The sequence below is a fragment of the Ovis aries genome, chromosome 19 (genome assembly GCF_016772045.2).
Source record: "Ovis aries strain OAR_USU_Benz2616 breed Rambouillet chromosome 19, ARS-UI_Ramb_v3.0, whole genome shotgun sequence".
Taxonomy (NCBI): Eukaryota; Metazoa; Chordata; class Mammalia; order Artiodactyla; family Bovidae; genus Ovis; species Ovis aries.
Window position 1 is genome coordinate 54,364,257 of NC_056072.1, and position 14,814 is coordinate 54,379,070.

Consider the following 14,814-nt stretch of genomic DNA (forward strand, 5'->3'; position numbering starts at 1 on the left):
CCCACTTCCAGCTTGAGCAGCCCAACTGATCACGCATGTCCCATCTTCCTCCAACCCTGCAAATCTCCAGCTGAATTCAGAATCAGCTAAAGAAGACTGAAGACCCTCTGTGTCAGCCGAGCACCCCAACAGATGCACGTGTTACATCACTTCCCTCGGCCTTTGTGGGGAGGGGACACGGTCATGCCTCCTCCTTCCCTTCCGCTTGAGAGTGTGACCTTCAGTTAACTTTCCCGCTCTGTTGCCCTGGAAACCGACGAAGGCAGACTGCCCGCTGCATCACTAGGGAAAACTAGCTGGGAACCTCGGTCTGCATGCAGACAACTCTAAACTGCTGACGGGGATGCCCACGTTTGGGGTCTTCTTGAGCGTGGTCACCTTTGTTAGTGGGCATCTCCTTTGCAGGGACCTTGGAATTGGGGCCCATGGATTTTTGACAGGAAATCCTGACTTCTCTGAGGCTTCCAGGGCAAGGCAGGCCCCACGCCTGTCCCCGGAGCCCCAGAGAGAAGGTCTCTGGGTGATTGAGTGGACTGTTCCAGGATAGACCCCACGGCAGAGCAACACTGCCTGCCAGGCTGCAGGCTCTGCCCCGGGGCCCAAGCAGACACGTGTGGCTTCACTGGTTTCAGCAGTCTGAAACTGTACGAGAAGGTCCAGAGGAGACCAGCGGGCCTTGCAGGGACATTGAGGCTCAGAGGGGTCAGGTGGTGTATCCCAGGTCGCCCAGCAGCAGGCTGAATGCCCCGCCTCGCCCCCTCCCCGGGGCGCCACGGTGGGGCGCCTACCTCAGGCCGCACGGGATCCTCGATGCCCACCACACAGATGCAGGTGAGCTCGTTGAGGATGTCATTCTCATTGTCCCAGTCGGGCTCAGGGCTGCTGGGGAAGTCGCGGTAAGCCACACAGATGGTGCGGAGCCCGTCGCAGGCCATGGGCTCGATCACCTTCTTCACCATCTCGTCCCGGTCGCGGGGCCGGAAGACCCGAGGCTCACCTGCCCCGCTGAGGATTTTGCAGCACCTGGAGGAGGCGGGAGGGGGGTCAGTCAGGTGCAGCCAAAGGCCCAAGGACCCTCCAGCCAATGGGCTCAGAGCACACCCCCACATCCCAAGTGACGCCCCGCACTGGCCGGGTCGGTCATCCAGGACCGTCCAGTCCATCTTCCATGACGCTTGGGATGGTCCTGGCCACGGGGCCCCAGGCAGGTTTGAAATCCGCTGCAGCTGCTTGCTGCTTCAGTCGTGTCTGACTCTGTGCAACCCTATTGATTGTGGCCTGTGAGGCTCCTCTGTCCATGGGATTCTTCAGGCAAGAATATTGGAGAGGGTTGCCATGCCTTCCTCCAGGGAAGCTTCCTGACCCCAAAATTGAACTGGGATCTCCTGCATTGCAGGCAGATTCTTTACCAGCTGGGCTACCAGGGAAGAACTTGAAATCAGGACCAACTAAAAAGAAATCAGGCAGCCTGGTTGCTGTATCTGCTCTCAGGCCACCCACCAAAAGCCTATCTGCTTTGTTTTCTCATTTTCACAAGGTATCATCCGAAAAGGTAGTGTCACAGCTAAGACGGTTTTCAGAGGGCATAAAACCTAGGCGAGGGGTTTCTGACCCCACCGGTCACATCAAGATGGCTCAGGGAGCACTGAACAAATCCCCAACTTGAGCCTCAGGTCAGAGATGCCAATTCAGTTTGTCTGGGGCGAGTCCAGGAATCAGCGTTTGTTTGTTTAGAAATCTCCCTGAGGTTATTCCAATGTGTAACAAGGGTTGATTCCCCTTCAAGGTACACATGGGAAAATGGGTGCAGCAAGGGGGCCTGACTTGCTTAGTTCTCCGAGTTTATTTCTGACACCTGGAGTCAGACGAGACTGCCAACAATGAAAATCATGTTGTCAACAACTCCACACTCAGAGAAGTGACAGGAGGGGGCTCCAAGGGTGATAATAGGGAGAATTTCCTGATGAGACAGTGACTTGGGGGCGGAAAGGGAGAACCCTCTGCATGAACATTTAAGAGGCTGTTGAGTCGTGTCCGACTCTTTGTGACCCCATGGACTGCAGCACACCAGGCTTCCCTGCCCTTCACCATCTCCCAGAGTTTGCTCAAACTCATGTCCACTGAGTCAATGATGCCATCCAACCATCTCATCCTCTGTCGCCCCCTTCTCCTCCTGCCTTCCCTCTTTCCAAGCACCAGTGTCTTTTCTATTTAAGAGGAAATAGCAGCAAAAGCTGGAGAAGGCAATGGCACCCCACTCCAGTACTCTTGCCTGGGAAATCCCATGGACCGAGGAGCCTGATGGGCAGCAGTCCATGGGGTCACTAAGAGTCGGACACGACTGAGCGACTTCATTTTCACTTTTCACTTTCATGCATTGGAGAAGGAAACGGCAACCCACTGCAGTGTTCTTGCCTGGAGAATCCCAGGGACGGGGGAGCCTGGTGGGCTGCCTTCTACAGGCTCGCACAGAGTCGGACAGGACTGAAGCGACTTAGCAGCAGCCGCAGCGAAAGCCCTGGGCGCCGCGGCCCCGCCCACAGCCCCGCCCCCGGCCTGCGCCAGGCCCCTGCGTAGACCGGCTGGCTCCCTTACTCACTTCTTGAGCACGATCTCCGAGGCGCCCTTGCTGTACATGCGGAAGCTCTCGTCCGGCAGCTTGATGACGGTGCTCATGGACTTGCGCACGGAGTTGAAGGTGTAGACCTTGTACAGCTTCTCCTCGGGCATCCGAGCGCGCACGGGCTCGTAGTCTTGCTTCAGGTCCAGCACGAAGCCCAGCAGGCCGCACTCCGTCTTGTTGCCCACCTGCCGGGGCAGGGCGCCCTCCTTCTCCGGGGGCTGCGGGGAGAGGCCGGGGGTTCACTGGGACGGCCACCTGGGCACTACAGGGCGGCGGGGCTGGGTAGGGCTGGGTGGGGCTGGGTGGGGCTGCTCCCACCCGCTCCCTCACTCTCCGGCCTCTGCATCCCAGACCCAGTCTGGGCTCTTGGGTGATGGAAATTAACCAAGATGGGGTTTTTAAGACTTATGATTTCAAACATAAATTGATGACAGAATTTAAAAAAAAAAAAATTGTGCACAGACCACCCAGCTCTGCAGAACTTAAGGCCTTGTTCGCTTCAGATTTTTCTTTCTTTTTTTTTTTTTTAAGAAGTCAAGTCTAACAGATAAAGTTGAATCCCCCCTTGTACCCCTCTGCATCTGTATAACCCACTCATTGTACCACAAGGGAACTCTCACTTAAATTTGGTATTCATCCTTGCCCTCTGTGTTTTAACTTTTTATTTTGAGATTCATGCTAGATTCACAGGCGACAAGAAATAATACAGAGAGGTGTCATATTCCCTTCATCCTGTTTCCCCGAGTGCTCACTTCCTGAGCAACCGGACCACGAGAACACAACCAAGGTGTTGACGATGCTAGAACTGACCCGGAGGGATTCGGATCTCACCAGTTTTAAAGCACTTCTATGTGTGTTTAGGTCTGAACAACGGCATCACGTGTAGATTCCTGTGGCAACCACCATCAAGGTACACAACCGTTCATCACAACACTCCCCTGTGCCATTGTGTGTGTTTTTTTTGAGATAACCATTGTAAAAAATTTACAATGTGGATATAAATTTTAATAAAATTTAAATTTTACTGCCTATGGTTTGTTTTCTTAATTTGTTATAATTAATTTTTCTCGGAGTATGGTTGCTTAACAATGAATGCTGTGTTAGTTTCTGCTGGACAGCAAAGTGAATCAGCTATACGTATACGTGATATTATTGTTGTTTAGTGGCTAAGTCCTGTCTGACTCCTTGTGAACTCATGCGCTGTATGTAGCCCGCCAGGCTCCTCTGTCCATGGGATTTCCCAGGCGAGAATACTGGAGTGGGTGCCATTTCCTTCTCCAGGGGATCTTCCGTATACATACATTCCCTCTTTTCTGAACTTCCTTCCCAGTTAGGTCATCACAGAGCAATAAGTAGGGCTCCCTGTGGGATACCGCAGGTTCTCACCAGGTATCTGTTTTGTACGCAGATCAGCAGCGTAGACATGCCGATGCCAGTCTCCCGATTCTCCCACTCCCCGCCCCCTTGGCGTCCATGTATTTGTTTTCTACGTCTGTGTCTCTATTTCTGCTTTGCAAATAAGATCTATACCATTTTTCCAGATTCCGCATACATGCATTAATATATACTTTCTGACTCACTTCCCATGCTGCCCTCTCATGACTGCGGTCATCTCTCTCCCCTGCCTGCTCCCTATCCCCCCCGGCAACTCCTAATCTGTGCTCCAGATAATTCTGCCATGTTGTGCAAGTTATATAGACGGAATTGTAGAGTATGTAACCTTTTCACTCAGCACAGCCCCCTGGTTATCCAGAAAAGTTGTCGCACGCCTCCACAGTGTGCTCCTTTTCCCGGCTGGGTGGCATTCTACGCTCTGAGTGCAACGTCCTTTGTGCCTTCAACTGAGGTTGAAGCAAATGCAGCTGCTGATTTCGTGTCACAGTGGCCGACCAGCGGCAACCTCATGCAGCTTAACGTACGGTATGTGTGTGCAGTGCCGGTTTACACGTTGCAAAGGGCAGGCAAGGAGGCTGTATACAGTCTTCTGTAACTTGCGTCACACTCCGAAACATTCAGTTCTGGAGTTATCCCCATTTAGGGCACTAGTTTGTTCTTTTTTAAACTTTGGAATATAACTGTTTTACAGTGTTGTGTTACTCTCTGCCATACATGAACTGAGTCAGCTATATGCATGCCTATATCCCCTCTCGCTTGAACTTCCCTCCCACCCCACCCCTCTTGGTCCTCATGGAGCACCGAGTTGAGCTCCCCATGCTACGTAACAGCTTCTCACTAGCTATTTATTCTACATACAGCAGTGGACATATGTCGGTGGATCCAGAGCCTGCCATACAGAGTGAAGTTAAGCCAGAAAGAGAAAAGCAAGTATTGTATATTAACACGCAAGCTGGAATCAAGGTTGCCAGGAGAGATATCAATAACCTCAGATATGCAGATGACACCACCCTTACAGCAGAAAGTGAAGAGGAACTAAAAGCCTCTTGATGAAAGTGAAAGAGGAGAGTGAAAAAGTTGGCTTAAAGCTCAACATTCAGAAAACGAAGATCATGGCATCCGGTCCCATCACTCCATGGGAAATAGATGGAGAAACAGTGGAAACAGTGTCAGACTTTATTTTGGGGGGCTCCAAAATCACTGCAGATGGTGGCTACAGCCATGAAATTAAAAGATGTTTACTCCTTGGAAGAAAAGTTATGACCAACCTAGATAGCATATTCAAAAGCAGAGACATTACTTTGCCGACTAAGGTCTGTTTAGTCAAGGCTATAGTTTTCCAGTAGTCATGTATGGATGTGAGAGTTGGACTGTGAAGAAGGCTGAGCGCCAAAGAATTGATACTTTTGAACTGTGGTGTTGGAGAAGACTCTTGAGAGTCCCTTGGACTGAAAGGAGATCCAACCAATCCATTCTGAAGGAGATCAGCCCTGGGATTTCTTTGGAAGGAATGATGCTAAAGCTGAAACTCCAGTACTTTGGCCACCTCATGCGAAGAGTTGACTCATTGGAAAATACTCTGATGCTGGGAAGGATTGGGGGCAGGAGGAGAAGGGGACAACTGAGGATGAGATGGCTGGATGGCATCACTGGCTCGATGGACGTGAGTCTGGCTGAACTCCAGGAGATGGTGATGAGAACGCCAGGGAGGCCTGGCGTGCTGTGATTCATGGGGTCGCAAAGAGTTGGACACAACTGAGTGACTGAACTGAACTGAACTGATGCGGAATCTAGAAAAATGGTACCAATGAAGTTATGTGAAGAGCAGGAACGGAGATGCAGACGTAGAGAACGGACATGTAGACCCAGCAGGGAAAGAGGAGGCTCGGATGAATTGCGGGGGTTGTTCCTTTCTAACCTGGCTGCGTGGACACCACGGCCTCTGCCCTGAACCTCAGTGAAACCACCGACCACCTCTCCCCAGTGCCTCTCACTTACTCTCGTGGCTGCGGGACAGGCTGTTGTTTCTCCACCCTGTCCCTTTAGCCCTGCCGTTCCTGCCTCCTTTCCCTGCCAGGCAAACTCCCCTCGCCCTTTAAGGACCAGCACAGGTATCTCCTTGTCGTTGATGACTTTGTCACCCCCGAGTAGGAGCTGTATTCTTCCATCCCCTGCCCAGGTTCTCAGGGCCAGCACAGAGCCCGGCACACAGTAGGTATTTACTCATTGTTTGCAAGATGGCTCAATGCAGACCAGCCTTGGGGCTGGGGGGTGAGAGGCACAGGTGGCCGGGTAAGCACGAGGTGTTCCATGTGAGCGCTGATGGTAGCATAGGTGGCTGTGGGAAGTTCACGTGGCAGGTGGGCTCACCTCCCACAGCTGCCCCCCTCTACCCCCGCCACACAGGTAGACCACTTGTATAAAATCAGTGTGCAGCGACCCAGGTGGAGTTGGCTTTGGGAGCGGTGAGAGCCACCACGGACAAATGCAGACCCCAGAGGAACACAGACTGAAGAGGAACAGTGTCTGTGAACATTCTGTGTCCCCCTCCCACCCCATGGGTGGGTCTCTGTGGGTCTCAGACCAGCCTTGCACAGGAGCCCTCCAAACCCTCCCTCTCAGCCTTCTTGGTGTTGTTCATACGAGCAGCCTAGGTAAGAGGAAGGCAGACCCCAGAGGATGCCGGCATGGATGGGCTGGCAGTGCAGGGGGAAGGATGGCAACAGGACCTGTCCCTGGCCGGCCCCTTCTGCCCCACAGTCAAGGCTCAGGCCCCAGGAGCAGACCTGAGACATGGCGGGTCATGGGCACTGGCCTCGCCATAAATAGCCATGGACCCTAAGTCATCATCCTCAGGGTCCCCACGTGTAACATGGAAAGGCTGGAGCAAATGATTTCCAGCTGAGAAAAAAAAATCAACCCACTCCTTCAAGTGCATCGTGGGCCGTTGTGAAGGATGGTAGAACAAGGCAGAGCTGCGGGTTCCTCCGAGGGTCCTGGGGGCTGTGGGTCCAGCCTGAGAGTACCCTCCCTGCTCCATGCCACGTCCCACTAGGTCCCAGCACTGCGGGCCTCGGAAGGCTCCCCACTCCCACACTGTGTGGATGTGACTTGAAAGCGGGAGGATCTCACAGCTCCCTCTTTCTGATGTTTGGGAAAAGAGACATTAAGCACTCCTCGTAGTCTCTGCAGCATGCGGTTATGTGTGCTTTGAACATTTACATATTTATTTACTTTTTTTTTTTTGCAATTTTATAATTAATCTTCTGGTGATTTCCAGAGTTTTATGTGTCTTCCACAACGGTTCCCCCTACCCCCTGCTTATGAAAGAAGATGATGACACGGAGGACTGAAATAAAAATGGCTAATTACTTATTTGCCCAAGAGAGCTGAGCAGTTATGCCTGCAAACACACAGCATTTTATTACCCTCTGTGAAATATTTTAATTTTCCCCTAAAAGGATTTCAAACAATCCATGGCTGCAAAAGGCAGAGCTGGCTCCTCCGTAATTCAATTTGTTCCTGTGAACTTGAGCTCTGAAATCGCCTACGTGTATTATTAAGAAGCAGGGACTCGCCCCTTTTTTCTTTCGGATTTGTTTTTTTTTTAAATCTTAACAAACCCATAGGTTTTGTTATTACTGTAGACTTCGCAAGAGCCTTTGCTCTCTGGGGCTCTAAGTCTGTAAGAGAGTTAAGGCATTGGTTTTGAGGGGCAGCGGGCAGGCCTGGGGGGAAGTGATTTGCTACTGGTCAAACCTCCTGCAAAGACTGGTCAAAGGCCTGGGGCTGCCTCCAGTTCCTGTCATTCCCAATGCAGTGCTGTTTGCTGCACATGTCCCTGTATGAGCGGTAAGCCCTTTGGGAGTGCTGGCTGCTGTTAACTTTGGGTGAGCTGGGTGAGCATAACTTTGAGAGGGCAATTCATGTTCCTGTTTTGGGATGCTTGGGAGTGACTGGAGCTCAGACACAAGGAATGATGAGCTGAAGAGCAGTAAGTTATATATAACATCTGAAAAAATGAGATTTAAAAACATATAGTGAGCAGGTGCCACCTCACCCCCATGAGGACGCTGTTATCCCAAACAAAATAGGAAACGCGTGTTGGCAAGGATGTGGAGAAACGGAAAACCTTGGTGGGAATGCAGAATGGTGCAGCTACTGTGGAAAGCAGCATGGAGGTTCCTCAAAAATTACACACGGAATTACCATACAATCCAGCAATTTTACTTCTGGGTATATTACCCAAAAGAACTGAAAGCAGAGACTCGAGAAGACATTTGTATCCCCAAGTTTACTGCAGCATTGTTCACAGTAGCCAAAAAGATGGAGGCCACCCAACTGTCCGTCAACTGGTGAGTCGATAAGGAAGGCGCGATCTACACGTACAGTGGAATGGTATTCAGCCGTAGAGACGAAGGAAACTCCGACACGTGTTCCAGCATGGATGGACCTTGAGGACATTATGCTAAGTGAACTAAGCCAGACACAAAAGGACAGATACTGTGTGATGCCACTTACTCGAGGTCCCTAGAGCAGCCACTGGAGAAGGCAATGGTCCCACTCCAGTACTCTTGCCTGGAGAATCCCAGGGATGGGGGAGCCTGGTGGGCTGCCATCTATGGGGTCGCACAGAGTCGGACACGACTACAGCGACTTAGCAGCAGCAGCAAAAGCGGAGCAGTCACATTCATCCAGACAGAAAGCAGCAGGGTGGGTGCTAGGGGCGGGGGGAGGGGGAAGGGGAGAGTTTAAAGGGAACAGAGTTGCAGCTGGGGAAGAGGGTAAGTTCCGGATGTGGATGGTGGGGACGGTTGTACAATGTGACTGGACTTAATGACACTGATGTGTACACCAAAATGGTTAAGGTGATCAATTTTAAGTTATGTGTCTTTTACTGAAATATTAAAATACCTTCGACACCCCCTCTCTGTCCCTCAAAACCCCACAGACATAGCACGGTAAACTGCAGCCGCGGCCACAGGACGCCACTCATGAAAGCACGTGAGAAAGTGACTTTTCACTCTCTGGTGGTCTCTGGCAGTTGGGCCCACTCTTCTCACCCCTTGAGGATGGGCACTGGCAGAGGAGCCTCCCCGAGGCCTGGATGCACCACCAGGAGCCTCGGCAGCTGCAGCAAGGACTATGTGCCAGATGCCAACTCCGCTTGCCCTTTGCTAAACTCTTCACTAAGCATGCATCTTCAGTTACACCCTCATGGCTTCCTAGGAGGGGCAGACTCTTATTATTCCTAGGTGCATGGGGAGGCCTGGAGAGACCGGGTCTCACAGCTCATGAGTGGCTGAGATAGCAGGATTTGACCCTGGCTGGTCTCAGCTCTGTGTCCACACAGAACGCTTTCCCGGCAGCCCTGCCTGTCTTCCCTAGCATTTCAGATGGTTGGTTAACGAGGAAACTGGTGGGAGACTGGTTTGGAGCCCATGGTGGGGGCGGTGGGGAGGGCTGTCTTGCTTATCTCTGCTTCCCACTGTGGGTAACCAATGAATATATGTTGAATGAATAAATGAATAATTTGGTGTTTGTGGGTGTGGAGTGCTGCCAACGGGAGGCCAGATGGGATGGGATTTTGTCAGAATGTTGGCCTCCAGAATTGTTATCTGAGGCTCTGCCTCCCCAGGAGCGTCTCAGGAGCTAGGCCTTGAGGGGCAGGAGGGCAGAGCCAGGACCTTCACGAAGGCTACAAAGGCCCAGGTCAGTGTGCGTGTCCTGGATGACAGCTGGACAGGCTGAGCCGCCCTGGGGAGACACACCCGTGACAGCAGACTCCCCGGGGACCTTCTTGAGCTCACCACTGCACCGTGTGTGTGTGTGTGTGTGTGTGCATGCATGGATGTGGTACGTGTGTGTATACATGCACGTGTGTGCTGTGTGTGTGTGCTGTGTGTGTGCTGTGTGTAGTGCAGTATATGTGTGTGTGTGTGTGTGCAGGCACCTGTGTGGGTATGGTGTACATGCTGTGTGGTGTGTGTCTGTGCACATGTACAGTGAGAAGGAGGATACATGGATGAACAGTTCTGTAAAAAATCAGACTCCCCCATTCAGGGTTACTTGTTTTAAACTGTTCTCCTAGGGACAGTGTTTTCAAAGAGAACAAAAACAAAACCAACGAACAGAACCAGAACAGCTGTTGAATCCAACACAAAGGCACTGTCACTTCACAGACCAGGACGAAGAGCAATCCCACCTCCCCGTCTGAATGCCCTGCTAAGTCACTTCCAGGGTCTTCTGCGCCTTCTGGAGCCACTGTCCTGGCCAGAGTCCCTTGCAGACCTGGCTTGACTCAGGGGGGTTGAGGCTCCTTGGAACATTCATCTGCACCCTGGGTTTGGAGCTAGATCTGAGTTCAAGGGCTGACTCTCTGCTTTCCAGAGTTAGTGCCCCACTTCACCCTCCTCCCAGGAGCTCTAGTTCTAAGATTCATGAGAAATGCAATCAAGCAGATCCTTCCTGCCTTTTAGGTTTTACTGGGGCTCTTGGGGGTATGGGGGCACCTCAATTTGGTAATGGGGTAGCACCTGTAATTTCTAACTAGATGAGTGCATGTTCAGTCGTGTCTGACTCTTGCGACCCCTATACACTATAGCCTGCCAGGCTCCTCTAATACTGGAGTGGGTAGCCATTCCCTTCTCCAGGGGATCTTCCCGACCCAGGGATCAAACCTGGGTCTTCTGCATTGGCAGGCGGATTCTCTACCACTGTGCCACCTAGGAAGCCTCTACGAGGTGAAGTTTGTCTTATTTATTCAGGAAAACCATCCTGCCAGGAAAATCCTTCCTGCTCCTTCCCTGAAGTGAAAACCACTTCAGGGACTCCAAGGAGATTTGTTCTTCTCTCAATAGTTTATGTTACCAGAATATACACCATAAACTTCCAACAGTTTGACTCCACAAGTGCCCATCTTCATTTTAATAATTCAAATGTTAACTGTAATGTCAACCTACTGTAAAAGAGGTCTCATAAAATAAAAAAATTAAAGTCCGCTTGGGTGGTTTCAGAGCACAGAATAAACGTGGGCAGAAAAGGAGAACGTTCTTCCAAAAGAAAGCACAGTGCTTCTAAAGTCAGAGGAAGGAGCTATTTCCATCTGAGAGCTCAGCTGCGGCTCTGGGAAGCAGCAGGGCGACAGGAAGAAGCAGCTAGTAGAAGTCTCGACACTCAGAGAGTTAGAGGCGACAAAGAATCTGAGGGTGCGCCAGGATTCTGAGGCAGGGAAGCCATTTCTGACTAAAAGATGATTCATGTCGCTTGCCTCAGAGGGCAAGCTTCGTTGCCAGTGATTAGAAATAGAAGGGGAAAGAAGAGAATTCCGGTGTCCTCAGAAGGGATGGGGCGTGTTGTTGAGGCTGGCCCCCTGAGAGGGACCTCCTGGTCCCGTTTCCTGGTCTGCCCCAGCAGCCTCCGCTCTCACACCATCCTCCACCAGTGCCTGGGTGATTCTGAGCATTGTGAGGAGAAAGGCCACTAACGGCATAACTGCTGCTGCCGCAACTCGCCCTCAGCCTTCCCATCATTCCAGACCTGGGAAACGCCCAGGCCACAGACTGTCTCATCTCTAAAAGGCCTCTGGGCCTTGGCAAGGCTGTGTGGCCCTGCCCAGAGTGCCTCCTCACCCGCCTAGTCAACTCCGCCACGATTCTCTGGGCTCAACTCTGTCACCTGGTGTCAGGAGCAACCTGGGTCAGGACACCTGCTGTTTCTGCAGCTCTGTCGTCTCAGCTGCAAGATGCAAATGGTCATATTTGCCTTGATTACCTGGAAGGGATGTGGAGGGTCAAGCTAGACAGTGGCCGGAAGAGCAGACTATGGAGGCTAAGGCTCAGAAGCAATAAAGGACATAATAAGAGCAATAATTGACATGGACAGGGTAGTTGCTACATGTCAAGCAGGACACTGGGAACCACACATACATCCTCTTATCTGATCTCACAGCAGCCCTGGAACTTCTTACAGCAGCCCTGGGAACTGCCTCAAGGCATGTATACGGCCAGAGGAGCTGGACATGGAGCAGTGGAGGTGGTGAGCTGTGCAGGCTCTGGACTGGACAGACGTGGGTTTGAAACCTGGCCCAGCCTCTCATCTTCTCTGGGACCCTGTTCTTTAACTTCTCTGGACAAGCTCTTTAACTCCTCCCAGCTTCGTTGTCCTTATCTACGAGTTGGAGACGTGACATTGCCTACTTCATGGGGTCTTCATACAAGCCAACATGGGTTAAGCACTCAGCACTCTCTCTGGCTACATGAATACTAGTGATTATGATTAACTGTATACTCACTTAACAGATTGGAAAGCAAAGGCTTAGAGAGGTTAGGTAACTTGTTCAGGGTCACATGGGTGGTAAGTGCTGGAGCTGAAGTTTGAACCTTGGTCTGTTGGACTTCAGAGCCGAAGCTCCTAACCTTTGCTTACTGGACTGGGAGTCAGGACATATGGATTCTAACTCCGCAAACCCACAGGGTGACTTGGCCCAAGTCCTTTCCCATTTCTGGGCTTCAGAGTAAAGTGAGGGGGCTGGACCAGGTGGTCCCTAAGATCTATGAATCCATGCAGATACACCTACACAAAGTACCCTTGCAAATACACATCTAGTTGGTTTTTTTTTTTTTTTTTTAATCTTTTAGAATAACAGCCATTAGTTACTTTGGAAGTCTCCGGATCAATGGAGAGTAGAGAGTTGAGGGCACATTCAGAAAAGATTTCCTCGGCGTGCTGGAGGTACCAAGAGAGCCTGGGTGTTAGCCTTGGACTGGGGCCAGGGCCAAGGCAAATATGAGCATTTGCATCTTGCAGCTGAGATGACAGAGCTGCAGAAACAGCAGCCACAAGAATAGGGAAGTAGAACGTGGGGGTAGCCCTGTCCTGAGCCTCTTATCAATTCAGACTCATCCATTCACCACCCACACACTCATTCATCTGCCTACTCACCCATTTACTCCCTTGTCAACCATCCTTCCATCCATCTTCCATCTGTCCGTCCATCCCTCTCCCACCCAGCCCCCGTCTCACTGATTACATGTCCATATGTTTATTCACCAGTCAATTCACGTACCTCACCCACCCAACTAGTACTTCCCAAGAGCCTGTGCTGGAGGGAGCGGAGATAACTCAGCTGTGTCTCAGAGCACACAGCCTGCAATCAAACCACATGAAGACACAGAAGAATCAGCACCCTCCTACAGGGGGTAACAGCCTTGGCCAGGATCTGTTTCCCAGGCCAGGCTCATTTCCCAGTCAAGGCTGGTGGATATCGTGGGGACACTGCGCACCTTTCGTGCCCATCTCCTCTTGCATGGTAAAGATGTCCCACATCTAGATTTTCCAGCCGGGTCTGGAGGGTGGGTGGACTTCCACTTTGGACCGACTAGCCCATGATGCTTCTCAAAATTCCTCTAGGACAGCAAGGGCAGGTCCTGGGAGCCCAGGGCCTGGGATTACAGGGGCAGGTCCTCTCCATATGGCTGACAGTCCTGGCTGTGAATCTGATCCTCTGGGTTCCAGGCCTTCCTTCCTGAGACCAACCAGTACTAAAGATGCTGCATGACTGGTTTCAAGGAGCAAGAACCTAATCTGGGCACCTTACTCAATAGCTGGTTTTAGGGTATCTGTAAGTTGGCTTTGCCACCAACTTTGAGCAAAACCCTTTCTTCTGTAACCTCGATGTCTCTGCTGTCTATTCACTTATTGATTAGCCTCTGCATGGCTACAAGTGGGTGATTTTACTGCTAACAACAACAAAAACTGCTAATCGCCCAGAGTGCCGAATATGTGCTAAGCACTTTCCACTTAGTAACTCATTTCACCCTCACAATACTCCTATCGTTTCTCCTAGGAAACTGAGGCACAGAGAGGCTTAGTAACTTGTTCACAGTCACATAGCTAGTGAGGGATTTGAACCCAGGCTGTCTGCTCCAGGATATGGGCTTTAACCACCATCCAGTCATGCCAGGCGCCTCTGCTGTCCCTTCCACACTGATGGCTGTCAGCTCACAGAAAGGAAAACCGCCAGGGTTCTTTCAAGGGAGCCCCAGGAAAAGAGGCGCAAGGGTCCCAGGATGCCAGGCTTCAAGGCACAGAAGGGGACACTGGTGCTTGAGAGGTCAGAGACTTGGTCTATTTACAAACCAAGAATCCCAGTTCCCAGGTCCCCGAGCTCGCTCCAGTCTTGCAGTTACTACCCCTTTCCCCCAGGTGGACTGGAGGACCCCTGTTCTTGAAGCCGCTGGACACCGTCTAGTTAACCACATCTGGAAATGAACTGTGGCTCTGCCGCTGGCATTGTGAAGCACTGCCTAATAGAGCCTTCTTGCTGCAGAGCTGTTCCGTGGCCCCTCCTGGCAGATCCCAGAACTCCTTTTTAACTGTAATTGCATAACATACATCTTCATCCAAGCCCATCTTGCAGAGCTCTGCCCACACAGCCGCCCCCTCCACCCGAAGCCTGCTCTGGGAATTGCCTGGTTCCCTTCTCCGCAACATCTTCAGGACGAGATCATTAACGGCATCTTGGTTATTTTAGGAAGGCCTGAGGAACAGAATAAAGCCTCGCCCCACCTCCCTTGATTCCCAGATTGGGGCTGGGAGGTGGGGGGAGGGGTGGAAGGAGACAAAAACGCCGTCATCTCTGGCATCCCCCCCCCCTGCCCCCCCCCCCCCGCCCCCGGCATTCTCTATCACCCATCTGCACGCTTTCTCCCGACCTACTTTCTCCTCCTGTCAGGGCTGCCTCCCCAGCCCTCCTGCAGCTCTGAGCTGAGGGGGCAGCTGCTCGGCCACAGTGG

At 51.7% G+C, this 14,814-nt stretch overlaps 1 protein-coding gene across 9 annotated transcripts in view; it reads right to left on the bottom strand.

The window, feature by feature from the left end:
• ATP2B2 (ATPase plasma membrane Ca2+ transporting 2) overlaps positions 1-14,814 on the bottom strand; it is a 375,986-nt gene that overhangs the window by 34,346 nt on the left and 326,826 nt on the right. For all 9 annotated transcript variants that reach the window (XM_042236653.2, XM_042236651.2, XM_042236650.2 and 6 more), the window contains 2 exons: positions 2,600-2,841; positions 789-1,023 (listed from right to left, as the gene is read on the bottom strand). In XM_042236653.2, coding sequence (XP_042092587.1) covers positions 789-1,023; positions 2,600-2,841 — 477 coding nt within the window. The remainder of the gene's footprint in view (positions 1-788; positions 1,024-2,599; positions 2,842-14,814) is intronic.